General features: G+C 41.9%; 2 protein-coding genes across 2 annotated transcripts in view; one reads left to right on the top strand and one right to left on the bottom strand.

The window, feature by feature from the left end:
- The window catches only part of pde6a (phosphodiesterase 6A, cGMP-specific, rod, alpha), a 94,926-nt gene that overhangs the window by 31,009 nt on the left and 47,884 nt on the right, over positions 1-16,033 (bottom strand). The window contains exons 3-5 of the mRNA XM_047585010.1: positions 4,963-5,036; positions 3,124-3,460; positions 2,453-2,594 (exon numbers count right to left, since the gene is read on the bottom strand). Coding sequence (XP_047440966.1) covers positions 2,453-2,594; positions 3,124-3,452 — 471 coding nt within the window. The 5' untranslated portion in view covers positions 3,453-3,460; positions 4,963-5,036. The remainder of the gene's footprint in view (positions 1-2,452; positions 2,595-3,123; positions 3,461-4,962; positions 5,037-16,033) is intronic.
- On the top strand, positions 7,082-15,624 carry slc26a2 (solute carrier family 26 member 2). The gene is made up of 5 exons (XM_047585011.1): positions 7,082-7,186; positions 8,844-9,448; positions 9,592-9,882; positions 9,983-10,431; positions 12,023-15,624. Exons 2-5 carry the CDS (start codon positions 8,858-8,860, stop codon positions 12,849-12,851), a joined length of 2,160 nt encoding a protein of 719 aa, XP_047440967.1. The 5' UTR covers positions 7,082-7,186; positions 8,844-8,857; the 3' UTR covers positions 12,852-15,624.

The raw sequence follows: 16,033 nt of genomic DNA on the forward strand, positions 1-16,033 counted from the left end.
TCTGTAAGAGCCTCAGTGATTAGATCTGATCAGCTTCCATTTCAGCCGTCGCTCTGTAGTTAGCGTTCAACACGCAGCTTACGTTTAAAAGCTGGTCACTGGGTGAAGCTTCCTAAAACTGTGCCTTAACTTTTACTTAAAGATCCCAATCTGTTATCATATAAACCGATCAGGCACAACATTAACAGCTGTGACTCATCAGAGAGTGGACATGTGTGGACAGAGTGTCCTGTGGTGTCTGGGAACACAATGTTGTCAGTGTAAGCCCAGGCCTGCAGTTCATCGAGTGGCCACTAGAGGCTCAAACAGGGAGCAAATCCCCATAGACCTCCACGTTAAAAAGTCCAACTTTACAGCATTATTAAACATGCAAAAATATTTTGGTCTTCACCAAATTCAGGCTTTGAGGTTCAGAATCCAATTAGTGACATAACGATGGGTTTAGTGGGGGCGTTTAAAGGGAGGGGCGTCTGTGGATCATCAACACACTTGAACAGAGGCCAGGTCAACACCTTGTGCTGTTCTTCATGTTTTTTTTTTAGTTGTTCCTAAAGCTGCGTCATTGCTACGGGGTGGAGATGCTACATGTCACATCGACACCAGTGAATCTCAGGTCTGAAAGTTTCCCAGCAGAAAACTGAATTCATCACAAGATGCTTTAAATGTTATTTACTTCTCCAGACAGTGGTCATAATGTTGTGGCTGATCAGTACGCGTGCAGATTATCTTAGAAATCAGTCGTAGAGATTTTATATTGTATTATATTTTGATGTAAACACATGTGCATAAATAATTCCTGTATCATTCATGTGGTTCTTTCCTCTTCTGATTTTTTTTTTCAGACTTATAGACGTAAACGTCCTCAGCTAATTCAGCTCCAGGTGGATTCCGGGCGTTTTTTTTTTTTAGCTCCAACGATGAAAGCAAAACAATAAAGTTGCGACAGGATAGATTAAAGGTGCGTTGGAGTGCTGAGTCTGTAGAAACTGGCTCTATGTGACCTCTGGGAATAATCTGGGATCGCTCTAATTCGGAGGACGGATTAACCCTCTTCGTGTGCAGCCTCTCTCCACACAAACACACACACTCTCCTCCCTCCTCCTCCTGCAAAACCCGCACCTCATGTAATTATTAAATTTACTTTGAAGAAGCTAAATGATGAGGGAGGACTGAGGCCAGATGTTGGTCTACGTACAGTAATAAGAATCCTACGCTGGGTTGGATTTGGGGGGATGTAGCAGAGAAAAGATTTCCTCCGTGTTACTATGCGGCCGCACTCCACGTATTAGCATCATAAAGCCGACCAATTATATGGAAACATCAGCTGTTGCATTGGTGCCTCAGGGGGAAACCGAGGCTTTTTTAAGGCTTTGATCGTTTCCACGTTGCCACGTTTCCCATCCTGCTTTCATGTGCTTGTGTGAGGCCGACTGAGGTTTCCGGAGGCCGAGGCCCGGCAGCAGGACGGGCCAGATAAAAACCAAACGGGAGCAACCGATTGGACCGATAGCCCCGGGGGGCCCTCGGCGGTCCGGTCCGGTCCGGTCCGGTCCGGTCCGTCAGGTGTGCGGGAGGTGCCGCCTCGTTTAAGTGTAAAATGTCGCAGTGACTAACGGACGCGTGACGGAGGCCGTGGGAGGGTTGGAGGAGGAGGAACCTGCAGAATTAGCTGTCCAGCTATTTTCAAATGTCAAAGGTATTGGCTGTAATGAGATTGTGCTGGCTTTGGGTGGAGGGGAATTAGTGGGGGGGACGGTGTGGAGTCATGGCGCCCTCTAATGGACAAACAGAAACACAGCAAACCACACACACAACTGGGACTGAAGGAGTAAAGTTTACAGTAATTAAAAATGATTTTTACTTGCATTATGCATTTATTATTAGTAGTAGTAGTCATAGTAGTAGTAATAGTATTTTATTTAATATTTAATTGTTTCTTTTACAGTTTTAAATAACCTCTCTCTCATTTTTATAATTAATTCATATTTAATTCTTCGTTATCTCTGCGGTTTAGCACAGGAATCTTACCAGAAATGATAAATTAGAATGTGTAAGTGATAATACGAGCAGGATTATTAGAAGTATTGGTATTTGTAGTAGTGCTAGTTGTGTTATCCATTTTATTTTGCTCGTCTAGCTTAGGGAGGGGCAGCAGCTCCTCTATCCCAGGAATGAGAGAATGACAGAAATATGAATGGGTGGAGGGAATGAGCAACACTTTTCCCCTTCAACGTCTACAGCTGAACTTCTCTTAACAGAGGCACCAACCTACAACCAACTAGATCGTTTGTGTGTGTGTGAACAAATGGATGGATTCAAATTCTACCACATAAAAAGTCACAGATTACATTTATTTATTGTTGGTATTTAAGTATTTTTAGGGCTTTTTCTGTCTTTCTGTGAAGGTAGACGGCCGATAGATTGAAGACGCGGTTGCGCGTCGCGTATTTACCTCTGACGCATCAGGAATGTTGACCATCTTCTTGCTGGTGGCCACGTGGCCCACGATGCCCATGTCCAGCGGGTACACGATCTCACTGTCGGGCGGCACCAGGCATTCGTCAAATACAGCATCTTTGTGGACGTTAAACAACCTGGAGGAGAAGGCAGAGACAACACAGCGATCATGCACCGTGCAACTAAGTTAGAATTCCCTAAATAATGTCCCTCAAGGTGTTTCTGGCCAACAGACGCAGTGTGAGGTTTAAGGGCCTCCAGAGAGCGTGGGAGAGTGCATGTGCCTGGATGTAAAGATTACAATCCAGGAAAACACGGCGCTAACAGCCCCTGATTTAATTAAACCCCCGTATGTGATTGTCTGGAGCCGCTTTAATGTGAAGCTGTTGAAACAAGCTGCTGTTCTCAATCACAGCGAACTCCCTGCAGAAAATATAAACTAATCACATCATGTGTGCAAAGTGGCAGAAACGTGTTCTTGCCAGGTAATAATTAAGCAGAGGAAACAACAGGCAGGTTGATTTTAAAACAGCAGGATGAAACGGTTCAAGGCGTAAAAAAAAGGTTCTGCAGCTTTTTTTTTTTTTTTTGCTAAATCCAATTATTTTCCAGCTCGGTGGCTCCATTCATTTCCCTTCCTGCGTTTGATGGACGTGAGCAGTGAACCTGGTCGCCAGCTCGGCCACGCCGTTCCTCTGCCGGTACATGAAGAGGCTCATGCGGTCGGCCCTCATCATGAAGCTGAGGTGCCTCATGAGGTTGAAGACGGACTTCTCCATCTGCAGGTTGTCCTGGATGTCGCGCACCAGGTCGAACAGGATCTCGCTCTCGTCCACCATCGTCAGCTCGTGGAAGCTGCTGATGTCCAGCGTCACCTTGCGGTTGCTGTCCAGCAGGTCCGAGATGACCTTAGGCCGGAAGTTGATGTCGTAGTACTGCTTGGCGAACTGCGGGTTGGCGTCCAGGAACTGCTCGGCTGCTGCTGCATCCACCATGGCTGCTGCTGACGGGGGGGAAATAATGATGCTAGTGTCACTTTGAACTGAGTTGGTTAGCATTTTAAAACTAAAAAATTGAAGTAACGAAACATTTAACATCTTAAGCAGCATGAATTCTTGACACCTGAGCAAACGCACAATAAGCAAAGCATGAATTTAAGCCCAGTATTCTCTCTGTTTTAGGTTTTAATGTTTACTTGAGGCTAAATGGATCAAATCCATCGTGGCTTCTCACCACAAATCGATACTGAAATATCGATACTTCCGATACCTTTATGCTCTTCATGCTCTGAGAGCGATTCTTAAATCAGAATATTGTTACTTTTGATGTTGGAACTCAGTGGAAAGTCACTAAATTATTGAGCTGTGGCAACACAACAAACCTTGTGAAACAAACTCAGGTTAAACCACAACACAGAATATGAGACTTTTATGATGAGGAGGACAGAAGAGGAGAGAACAGGGTCAGAATGAAGATGAAAGGTTTTATTTTATAGTAGTTCTTAATAGTTAAACAACTTATTTTAATGACCTTATTATTATTAAATTTTTAATGTGTCTCTGTTTGGTTTTTCTCTTGTTGTATTAACCCGGCTTTATAGTAAACGAGGCCGATACCTCAATATACTTCATAGAGTTTAAGATAAATAAATAAATTACTCTAATGTCTTGTTTTCTTTATGAAGCTATGATTTGAAACACACTACTTTTTTTTTTAGGTTTACCAGACACATTAGTGTGTATTTACACGGATCGGTATCACTGAATCTTACTCCGTATCAGACTGGAAAGTAAATCAGTGGTATCGAACATCACTACTCACCACGTCTGTCCTCAAGACGTCAAATCCCTCACACTTCGACCTCTCCTTCATAAGACTGTTGTGCAACAGCCCCGATATTTATTCCCCGCTTCATCAACACTCAATAGACACGTTTACACTCCAGCTCAATGCTTCTTATTTAAAAATGCTGCTATTTCTCACTGAACCAGTTACAATCAGTGATTAGTTTTTATTTCTATTGCTCCCAAACCAAAGAGCTCAGCTTCACAATGATGAGAATAAAACTTCTCATACAGAAAATGAGCAGTAAAACCAAAACGATGAACACAAAGATGCTAAGAACATTAGTTTTCCGTGGACTCGCCGCTATAAGACAAACTCTTCCCTTAACATCAGGCATCGGAACGTGTGTTTATACGTTTATACACTTATTCAACTTGTAGACTTAGTAAACATTTTGCTGTTGTCTGTCTCCAAAAATAACACTTCTCATACCAGGAGTCATTTTAAATCTGAAAACATATTGTCTTGACCTCCTTACAGATGTGTGGCTGTTGAATCCTAGAATTTAGTTTAACCAGTATCACGTAGAAACTGGTGGAAGTCACATCAGTCGCTACCTTCCCTTCCCTTGTCAAACCCTTGTGGCTCAAGTTTATATTTCACATGCAAATCCATCAATAAAGGTGTCTAATAGATATAAAAATAATAAAGCTTTTCTACCTGTTAAAGTGTCTGTTGTGTCTCCAGAAACGTAATCCCTCTGTCCTGCAACACGACAGCTCCACTGCAGATGTCTGAGAAAAGAAAAGGGATTATCAGGATGGCTTTAAATGGTCATGTGTGGACATAAGCCTGCATCCAATTACAAGCCCGGGATTACGATACAGTCCAGGGCTAAACGACACTATCTGGGATTCGATACCAACGAGGAGAAACTATTTATTTATTTATTTATTTTTTTAGCAGATTCCTCCAATCAGGAGACGTTTTAACGTATTGGGTCACGTTAAATTGGCCTTTATGTGAAACAACCGAGTCGCTTTTGATATTTCGGCAAAGGTCAGCGAGTTAAACGAGACACTAGTGACTGCAGTCGTTCTCAAACGAGCCAGAAAATTATAAAGTGATACTCTGACCGGAGAGTGTCACTGCTGAATAACACACTCAGCTGATTGTTTCTCATGAAGGCACAAAGAAGCAGTTTGTAGTCATTAGTGTAACATAAGTGACAGACGTGTAGATGTGTGTGCGTGTGTCAGTAACTTAAAATTACAAAGACAAACATGTATTTTTTACCTTTTATTGACCAACGTATTTAATTATCATTAGTGTCTCTAAACAAAATGAGAAATAACTATAATTTGTATTCATGTTATAAATCAATCAATTTACCAGTTCTTGCATTTAATTGGAAAGAATTAAAACTTAAATATTTCAAGTTATTTTCCATAAAAATGGGATATTATGTACATCAGTGTACGGTGCAGATTCTTTTTATCAGGCCATAAAATAATTTATAAGGCCAGAGAGGTACGTGTCAATTTATTCCTGCACTGAAAGATCATAATAAATAAAATATGGAAAATAAAATTCGCTTTTTTAATGTCTTAAATGTCTTAATGTCTAGACCCTTTTGTTATTTTATTTTATTCTATTTCTTTCTCATTTTATACCTCGTGTGCTGTGTGGAATTATTACTGTTTTGTTTTTGTTTGTGTTTTTATTACTGGCTGCAGGAGCAAAAAAAAAAATATTATTTCACTGTGTATTGTTTATTATGTGTAACTGTGCATGTGACAAATAAAACCTCACTTATGTTTCATTTTACAGGATTTTGCATTTAAAACACTGGAATTCTGTAAAATTTTAAGGTTATTTTCCATAAAAACAGATTTTTTTGTAACAGTGAACGTTACAGTTTTGTGTGTATATATATATATATGTATTTATATGGTTTATAGACAAAAAACAAGACTTTGTTAATCTAAACCAAATCTCACCTATATTCAGTCAAATGCTCCTGTGACAGAAATAACTTTGCTTTACACTTGTTGTTGTCCTGTGGCTCATATGTCTCCTCTCTACGTCACCTTCACAAACCCTCTGAGGAATCTGACACAGACAAAACACTGGTGAGTAAAAAGAGAGAGCTGTGCGTAGGGTTTCACTTTTGATAAAAGTGTCAGTGACTAAGGAATCTACTCGTAGGTGTAAAATGCAGAAAGAGCACTTTCTATTTCTGGAAAACTCACCACCGTGACGCTGTGATTAATCACATGAGGAATCAGCCTGTTACGGTTCAGGAGATGGAGAGATTAGCTCACTGTTTTGGTTTAGTCAGTGTTACAATGGTTGTGTGGGAGATGCAAGCGATAACATAACAAGAATTTGTGACACCTCTACACAAGAGTCACTGTGAACTGATTAATGCTGTTTTCAGCTCTGACCCACAGATACAAGATATTGTCATATATACTCATTATTATTATTTTATATGGATATAAATTAACCTAGATGACTGAGAATTAAAAATACAACCACTTCATTGTCATTTAAACAGTTAAAAACATACTTTTTGATCAGTTTAAACCTTATATAAACTGATAATAATGGATAGCTCTAAACTTTTTACTTAATACTATAGTTTTTACTCTAAAAAGTAATTTTTATAACATTACTCCGACTCATGTATATTTTTTAAAGTATTTTATTCTCCTAATTTTATCGACCCGTGTCTTATTTTAAAACGAACTACAAATTCTCCCCAGGCGCCATCTTTGCTTCCGCCGGGTCATGTGACGTAATCACGTCTCGTCCACGCTGCGTCATCACGCACGGAGCCACAGGCTGCTACCGGAGGAAAATGAATTTGAGGCGGAATGGAAGGCGACTCTCGGACCGTAACCTCAGAGTAACTCGGTAACTGTGGCCGTTTCGAGCTCAGGTCAGTTTACGTCTCACTTTTGTTAAAATGTTTTCCCCCGTTTTTGTCAGCGGAATGTCGTTTTAAACTTCCCTCAGGTGGGTAAAGTTCCAGCTGATGCAAGTTACACGTTGACAACTTGTTTACAATGAAGCCCATTCATCGGTCAGTAAACGCAACGTTGGCAGTCGCCTGTTCGCCACTTAGAAGTTAATTGAAACTCATTTCGACTCTTTTTTTAAATTCTTTTTTTACGTGTATTTCCACATAGTAACGCATGGTCAACAAATGTACAGTTGAGACTCCTTCCCTTCCTGGTTGCTGTTGGCATTTAAATAGCTTTAATCTGCTTAACTTTACTACACACGGGAAACCGAATAAATGTGTAATCCTACTGACGCTATAATTTAGGGAAACTTGTCTTTAAATATCATAAAATAAGCACGATTTTCAACTCAATGACGCAAAATGTCACAAATTTTCATCATGTATTGCATTTGCTTTTTTTTTTTTGCAAATAAAAAATATCTAGACTAAAATATGTTCCACAAAACGTGTAGGTTTTTGATTTTCTCATTATATATTGTCATTTATTTGTTTATTTGTAACTTAAAAAAGTGACTTTTCAACCATTTTAGCCTATTTTTAACCTACGCCTCTTGAATTCTGACTCATGCAACTATACAAAATTATAAATTCGCTATAAATAGAAAGTCAAGTCACTGTTCTAATAATATCCTAACCAAACCAGACTCTACAGGACAAATATTATCCTTGGAGCTGATACTTCTGCCCTTGGATTTGTAGATATCAGTGGTCGGACGCTGTTCTTGCCAACTTGTAAACAGGCCTAATGCTAATTCTGTACATTTTGATTATTTTTCTTTAATTTAATCTCATTTGTTTTATCTTTCTTGTGTTTTTTTGTGTGTGTGTGTTGTATACTTTAATGTGCAACGAAGTTAAAGTGACAAAGTAATCATTAAAGTCTAAGTCTACCAGTATGAGGTAATTATTCAACAGTTTTAATAAGAAAAAGTGCCTCATTGGGGTTATGATCTAAAACCAAACGCCAGAAATGACCTCGTGAGGAACACACCCGCTCACACCCTCTGACTAACTATCATTACAACTAAATTGTTTTTAAATAAAATATAGTAAAATAAGTCTGTATGATTTCCATTAAATATCACAGGGTTTGTGGCAAATCTGTAGAATTAAAAAGAACATCTAGATTAAAATGTCCTGGGCTAAGTTGAATGGTGATCGATGTAAAGGATTTAGGATTTTCTCATTAAATACATATATTTTTTATCCTAGTTTTAATCTGTGCCTCTTGGATTCTGACCCATGCAAACATATTGGGTTCGTTATACGGTAAAATATCACACGTTTGCTTATTTTACCTGTGGCTGGTTTGATAGATATCAGTCCGTGTGATTAGTACGAGCTTATTATTCTTCATCAAGGCGACTACGAGCCTGAACTGAACTGTTTTTATTATGGGGACGTTTTCTACCAAGATTATGATGTAAAATCAAAAGCAGGAAACAGCTATTGTAAGAAATACGCCCACCCCCACCGACTAAATAATATCCTTTTTGAGTGACCTCCCACTCTGCTTTAAAAGCGCAGATTTTAATGTTTTTTTGCCGTTTTCTCTCCGCGGGGACCACAGATCAGGGCTCCAACATGCCTCATGGGGAGGACGGCTGCACGTCCGTGGAGGATGGAGCTGAGCCTCTCATCCTGGAAAGAGTGGAGAAAGAAACGGATGGGAAGTGGAAAACCGTCGCGTCGCAGCGGCTGAAGAAGCACTGCTCCTGCACAGCGGAGAAGGCCAAATCAAAAGTGCTCGGCTTCGTTCCGATTCTAACGTGGCTGCCGCGCTACCAGTGCCGGGACTGGATTCTGGGCGACGCCATGTCCGGGCTCATCGTGGGAATCCTGCTGGTGCCCCAGTCCATAGCCTACTCCTTACTGGCCAGCCAGGACCCCATCTACGGCCTCTACACCTCGTTCTTCTCGTCCATCATCTACGCCATCCTGGGAAGCTCCAGACACATCTCGGTGGGGATCTTCGGAGTCTTGTGTCTCCTCGTGGGTCAGGTGGTGGACCGGGAGTTGGCTCTGGCTGGTTACCTAACAGAAAGCAGTGGCCTCAGTGTCAGCGGCAACTACAGCATCCTAACGGGTAACGACAGCGCCGGGGTGGTGTGCGACAGGAGTTGCTATGCAATCACAGTGGGAGCAACCGTTACCTTTACGGCTGGGGTTTATCAGGTGAGTGTGCAAAGGGCAGTTTCATGCATGACAAAATGTATCACATTTGGTTTGGTTGGCTTGATTTTCCAGGGCAAAAGCCAAACGAGATGAATTCGTTTGGGCCTCACTCTTACTGTCCCTTATAAATCTCCTCCTCTCAGGTGCTAATGGGACTTTTGCAGGTCGGCTTCGTGTCCGTCTACCTCTCCGACTCCCTCCTCAGTGGCTTCGCTACCGGAGCCTCTCTGACCATCCTCACTTCCCAGTGCAAGTACCTGCTGGGCCTGAAGATCCCCAGACCCCAGGGCTGGTTCACTCTGATCAAGACCTGGTGCAGCATTCTCGCCAACCTGGGAAACACCAACATCTGTGACCTTATCACCAGTTTGGTGTGTTTGGCGGTGCTGATACCCGCGAAGGAGCTCAACGATCGCTTCAAATCGAAGCTAAAGGTGCGGGAGACAAAGTGCTGATTGCTTTATTTCAGCTGTGTTTTATAACCTAATGGTGTCATAACACACTAGTTAATGTCTTCTTCCTTTTCTTACCCAGGCTCCAATCCCCTTTGAGCTCTTTGTGGTGATAATTGCAACCGTCGCGTCTCACTTTGGCAACTTCAACACCGTCTACGGGTCGAGCGTGGCCGGTAAAATCCCCACGGGCTTCCTCCCTCCCCAGTTGCCTTCGTGGTCCCTGATCCCCAACGTGGCCGTCGACGCCTTCTCCATCGCCATCGTGGGATTCGCCATCACCGTCTCGCTGTCGGAGATGTTCGCCAAGAAGCACGGCTACACGGTGGACGCCAACCAGGAGATGTACGCCATCGGCTTCTGCAACATCCTGCCGTCGTTCTTCCGCTGCTTCACCACCAGCGCCGCGCTGACCAAGACCCTGGTCAAGGAGTCGACCGGGTGCCAGACTCAGGTGTCCGGGCTGGTCAGCGCTCTCGTCCTGCTGCTGGTGCTTCTGGTCATCGCGCCGCTCTTCTATTCCCTCCAGAAGTGAGTGTACCACCGTCAGAATTTATTCCTTGCATTACTTTCTCTCATTAGCAGATAATTAACTCTGATAGCTGGAATTATAACCTGCACGCATAAAAAACGCTGCACGGAAATGAGCCTCATGAGATTTGTTATTAGCTCTTTCAGCTGTTAATGGTATAGTTGAAATCTCATTAAAACACAATCAGAGGATCAAGAGAGAGGAGCTGCTCAGTGCGAAGTGTAGAAGGGATGTATAGTCGAACGTCTCAGACCCTGACGCTGTAAAATATCTCTTAAAACATTTAATAATTCCTGCAGAAGCTGAGTCGTACCTTTGGTGAATATCTATCATGTTGAGGAGAACGATTATTGTCCAGCATGTATCAATCAGCCACACACATTTAGACTCTGAGCCTCTTTTAAATGTTAATTGGGTAATAAAATACTATTCTTTTAAACCAGGAAAATGGATTCCTGGAACAGACACACACACACACACACATAGAGAAGATCAAACGTTAACTCGCAGCACAAAGTCAACAGATAACTAGATATTAGCACATTCAAGCTGATGACGTATCTTTTACCACACAAACCTGCAAACACATTGAAACCTATTTAAAATGCAACAGATTTTACTTCACAGATGAAATGTTCCAGTTTTGTTCAGGAGTTAAAAGTAGCTGTAGTTTACATGTGGGTTTGTTTGTGGTTTTTACATTTGTTAACCGTGAATGACAAAGGCTTAACGGTAGATCCAGACAGACACAGATAACCTGTGGTTATAGTTCACGGTCACTGTTGTTTCTCACGTTGCAGCATTGGTGCATAGTTCAAAACGTAGGGGAAGTGAAAATAGAGGTTTCAAACTGCTGCAGGAACTCATTGTGGGATATGACGAAGCAGAAGTCAGTGAATACTTATTAAAATGAGTTAATTGCCAAACAGAGAGGGGGGGAACTTTTCAGTCACCGGAGGAGGCTTTGTGTCCAGCACGATCATTAATCACAGTCTGTTGACTGTGTCCAGAGCTCACGATTGGTATTGATTTGCTTCGTCTACGCATTGACCCTCAGACAAACACATTCACAGCTTCAGTGGTCATGAGGAATTCCTTCATCAGTAATGTCCCACATCTGAAACCTTGAAGCTAACAGGTCACGCTGTTGTGACCGAGTCAAATCTGTCAAACAACACATTTAACCTCCCGAGACCCTGCGTCCTCATATGGGGACGTTACATTTTAGGTTTTACTGCAGCTTATTCTGCTTCATTTAAACCCGTTGTCCTCGTTAGTGGACGCTTTAGTCTGCCATCTAGTGGTAGCAAACTAATTAAATTAAATTAACGTTTCTAGTTTGATATGATGAGCAAATTTAACAAATTAGCAATTTTTTGCTAATTAGCAAGTACTCGTTTTGAGGATGTTGTCACTGTACAGCCATGACACACATTGGTGACTACTTTATGCTATAAATAATGAAATAATTCCAGTGTCCACATATGAGGACATTGTTTGCAAATTGTTTGCCAAAAACCAAATGAAACGATTCCCAGCAGACTCCTTGAACACAACAGAGTGACACGTTTCCCTTTCCCGTTTCTGCAGATGTGTTTTGGCGGTCATCATCGTGGTGAACCTCCGCGGCGCCCTGCGGAAGTTCACCACCATTCCCAGCATGTGGCGCCTCAACCGCATCGACGCCTCCATCTGGCTGGTCACCATGGCGACGTCGGCGCTGGTCAACACGGAGCTGGGTCTCCTCGTTGGGGTGCTGGTGTCGGCCTTCTGCGTCCTGGGCCGGACCCAGCAGGTCCAGGTCCTGGAGCTGGGCCGGGCTTCGGCCAGGGAGCATTACGAAGACCTGTCGTCCTACCGCGGCCTTCGGACGCATCCCGGAGTGGCCGTCTTTAGGTACGCGGCGCCGATCTACTACGCCAACCAGAGCTTGTTCAAAAAGTCCCTTTACAAATGCGTGGGGCTCGACCCCGTGAAGGAGAAGACGCAGCGGGTCAAGTTCAAGAAGAACAAACAACAGAAGGAGGTGGCAGGAAACCAAAATATAAAGTCAGAGGAGAAAAAGGACGCGCTGAAAGAGGTCGAAGCTGATGCAACTGCAACACTAGTGAATGACAAGAACTCTTCTTGTAGCGTACGCAGCATCGTGATCGACTGCAGCGCCATCTTGTTTCTAGACACCGCCGGAGTGAATGCTCTCAAAGAGGTCCAGAAGGATTATGGAGAACTTGGGGTCAAGGTTGTCCTGGCTCAGTGCAGCACCTCAGTCCTCGACACTCTGGAAAGAGGAGGTTACTATCCCGACAAAAAACAAGATGATGTAGGGGAGAACAGAATGATCTTCTTGACCATCGACGACGCCGTCCGCTACGTCCAAAGCCTTTGTACGCCCAATGGAGATTATGACAGCAGGTGCTGAAACCCGTCTATATATATATATATATATATCTGTGTTTACAGGTGAGCAGTGAATATCTCACATATCACAAATGACACGGTTGCCGATGTGCCTTGAAATTTTACAGAAAACAATCCCTTTTTTAGTCGCTCGAGACAAATCTTTATTTAAAACTTTTATTTTTACAGAATGTAAAACGTTAGAAGGGCTCTTCAGACTTCAGAATGAGTTCAGGACCAGTCATGTGTAGCGTTATACACATAATAACTAACATAATAATGCCGTGCAGCTCTTGTCCAACCTTAAAGATGAAGATGAATGTTATTAATAAATGTGATGCACGCATGGCTTTTTCTATGTGTGCAAACAGAGAAATTGATCAAAATGCCGCCTGCAAACCTTAAATAATTTATTTTGAATGTAGCCACTGCAGTAATGCAGACTTCTCTCATACAAGTAATAGTCAAAGAATGCACCATCTGCTTTTAATTTTCCAGCCTCCATGTAACCAGACGCCTTTATAGTTTTTAGAAACGATGTGTAGCCTCGTGTAGCCAGACTTAAGTCTTATCAGAATACGAGCAAATACGTTTGGATTTCATTACGCAGCACTTTTACGTTTCGTTTCTGTCCATCGCCGCATCAACCATCTGATTGGTGGTGAAGGCGGATTTTTGCAGGGAACATAATCAGTTCCCAACAGACAGATTCCAGAAACTACTTTCTGCCAAAATAAAGAAGGGAAGACAAAAGGGAAGCTGCGCACACTGTGAATGTCATGTCAGGCCCTTTGACGTGTGAATAATAGTCGCCTATAAACTGTTGCTACTAGACAAACTAGTTTGTCATTCCTACAAAACAGGTCAGGCTTTATTATATTTCAGCGGAGGTTATTTTATTAAAACTGGAATGACTTTATGTCGGTCGCTAATCCGTGTTTGCCGAAGGTGACGACTTTATTGACCGACGCTTCGTCCTGTCAGCTGAGTGATGAATGGGGGGCAAAGTTTGAGTGAAAGATAAACTGTTGTGCAGCGATGGCCGTGGCGAGATTTGCGTGTTAACCCTCCGCATTCTTTTTCTGGTGATGAATTGTGGCCGCGCCCGTCCCTCTCGGTCCTAACGTCCGTGGGGAACGACTGTTTCTCTAGTTAAACAGAGCTGGAGGGGCTTCAGCAGAGCAAATATGGCCACAAAGGACTGTGGACCGTGACTCAGACAGTTGGACAGTCTGGTCTAAAATCCTGTTGGGGCCATGTTGTCTACATATGTGCTTTAGTTGCGTGTATCATAACCAAACGTGCCTCATTAAACTACGTAGTAAGATTATTTATAGAGCACTTGTAATAACATATTTATACCTGAGCACACTGTGTAAAACTTCATCTCCTACCAAAAAAGAAACAAACCAAATGTTACAGTGCAAGCAGCTGTTGTATTTAGGGTTTTAAGGTTAAAATATTTTGCTTTCTATCCTGAAACCAAACTGGATGCACACGTAAAAGGTTTGTTTCAGGTTTATTTTTCTTTATTTCTTTACAGTTACACTATGCACATGTCTGTGTGTAATTAGAGAAGCAGATAAGCCAAAGTAGCTGACAGTAAAATGAATGTTACTGCTCGGTCTCGCTTTTATATTTGTGGTTAAACTGCTCTTGTTCTATAACGGGGTTAATAAAATCTGTTGTGTTAAGGTGTCACGCGTTTAAACTGCACGAATATCAATTAAGGGAAGGATTCTGACAATAACAGAAGTGTTGGGACTTGTGTTTTACAGCGATTAGACTGCAGCCTCTGAGGCAGCAGCTCCTATGATCCAGAGAAAGGTTAACTGAACCGGAGCTCAGGGAAACTACCTTAAACTCAGAGCTGGATTTGATGTGGTCGTGTTTTGGAGTATATGTGTTTCTGGCCCATTTCCTTCCAATCCCACGTTCAATTAATCTGTGCAGTCATGTGTGAATACGGGGGAAAAAACCTGCAGAGTCTGTTGCACTACGCTAGAAGAAAACCAAAGTCTTATTTTTCACCTAAATTAAAAAAAGATTTGGGAACTTGTGAAACTGGAAAATTAGCTGATCAAACGAATGTGTTGGAGAGTTTCCTCTGTGTCTTCTGTTACGTTGCTGAACCTGAAATGTTAGAATAGTGATTTCATCCATATTTAAGAGTAACTGATGTAGCTGCCTGGTGGAAATCTAAGGGAAACTGAAGGTTTTATCATTCACGTGCCCCTGAATCAGTAAAAATGCGTCAAAGTAAACTGTGTCCGCGTCCTTTTTCTTTCTTTTTTTTTTTCTTGTGAGCGCTGTTTACTCAGCAAACAAGTAGAAGTGTTCATTGACTCATTGGTTCCTGCTTATCTCAGAGCAGTGACAGACTCTCAGAGAAGAAAATCCTGTCTTATCTAAATGTTTATAAAACGGGCTGTTTCTTGGGGTTTTAAACTGCGTCTGTTTGCCAAAGATCACAAATATTTCGAGAGGCCTTTCGTCATGTGGCAGACTCCTAAATTTAGCAATATCTACTAGTGCTTTAGTTTTATTCTATTTTTAAAGTTTTAATTCTTGTAGGAACCTAATTCACTTTTTTGTTATGTAAAGATCTTTTCACTCCTCCTGCACCTTTTATCTTGTTTGGTAGTTTAGAGCTCGGTTTGTTCGGCTCACCACACTGGTTTTTGACCACATCTTGATTTGTCTTATCGAGCCGTTCTTGATTATTTTTTCCCACTTTGGGGGCTGTGGTAACAGTATCTTCATTTTGCTCAACAAATAAACACATTTAGTTTTAATTTCATGTCAGATCTTTTTTATTCGGATAAACAAAGTGGCAGAACTGAAGCCAGGAGGCAGCAAGATTGTCCAGTATAACAGCCTTTTTAATTCTTAAATGAATTTTTACACATGCTATTGTGTACCAATATATTGTCACCAATGTGATTGGTCCGTTTGGCAGTAGCGTGTTTCTGCTTTAGTGTTTTCGCCTCCTTCTCCATCTCCACAAGTTAGCGATTGATTTTTTTGTATCAATAAAGATGGAACACGTCAAAGAAAGATTCACTGAGGAGGAGATATAAACATTTGTATGAGTTGTCCTTGATGAACATGAAGCAGGAAGGAGAAACAAAAATGAACCCGACTGACAAAAAAAATAAAACACAGTGCCAACTAGTGTTTGGGAGGAGTTGTTACAGAGTGAAC

The sequence above is a fragment of the Mugil cephalus genome, chromosome 5 (genome assembly GCF_022458985.1).
Source record: "Mugil cephalus isolate CIBA_MC_2020 chromosome 5, CIBA_Mcephalus_1.1, whole genome shotgun sequence".
Classification (NCBI taxonomy): domain Eukaryota; kingdom Metazoa; phylum Chordata; class Actinopteri; order Mugiliformes; family Mugilidae; genus Mugil; species Mugil cephalus.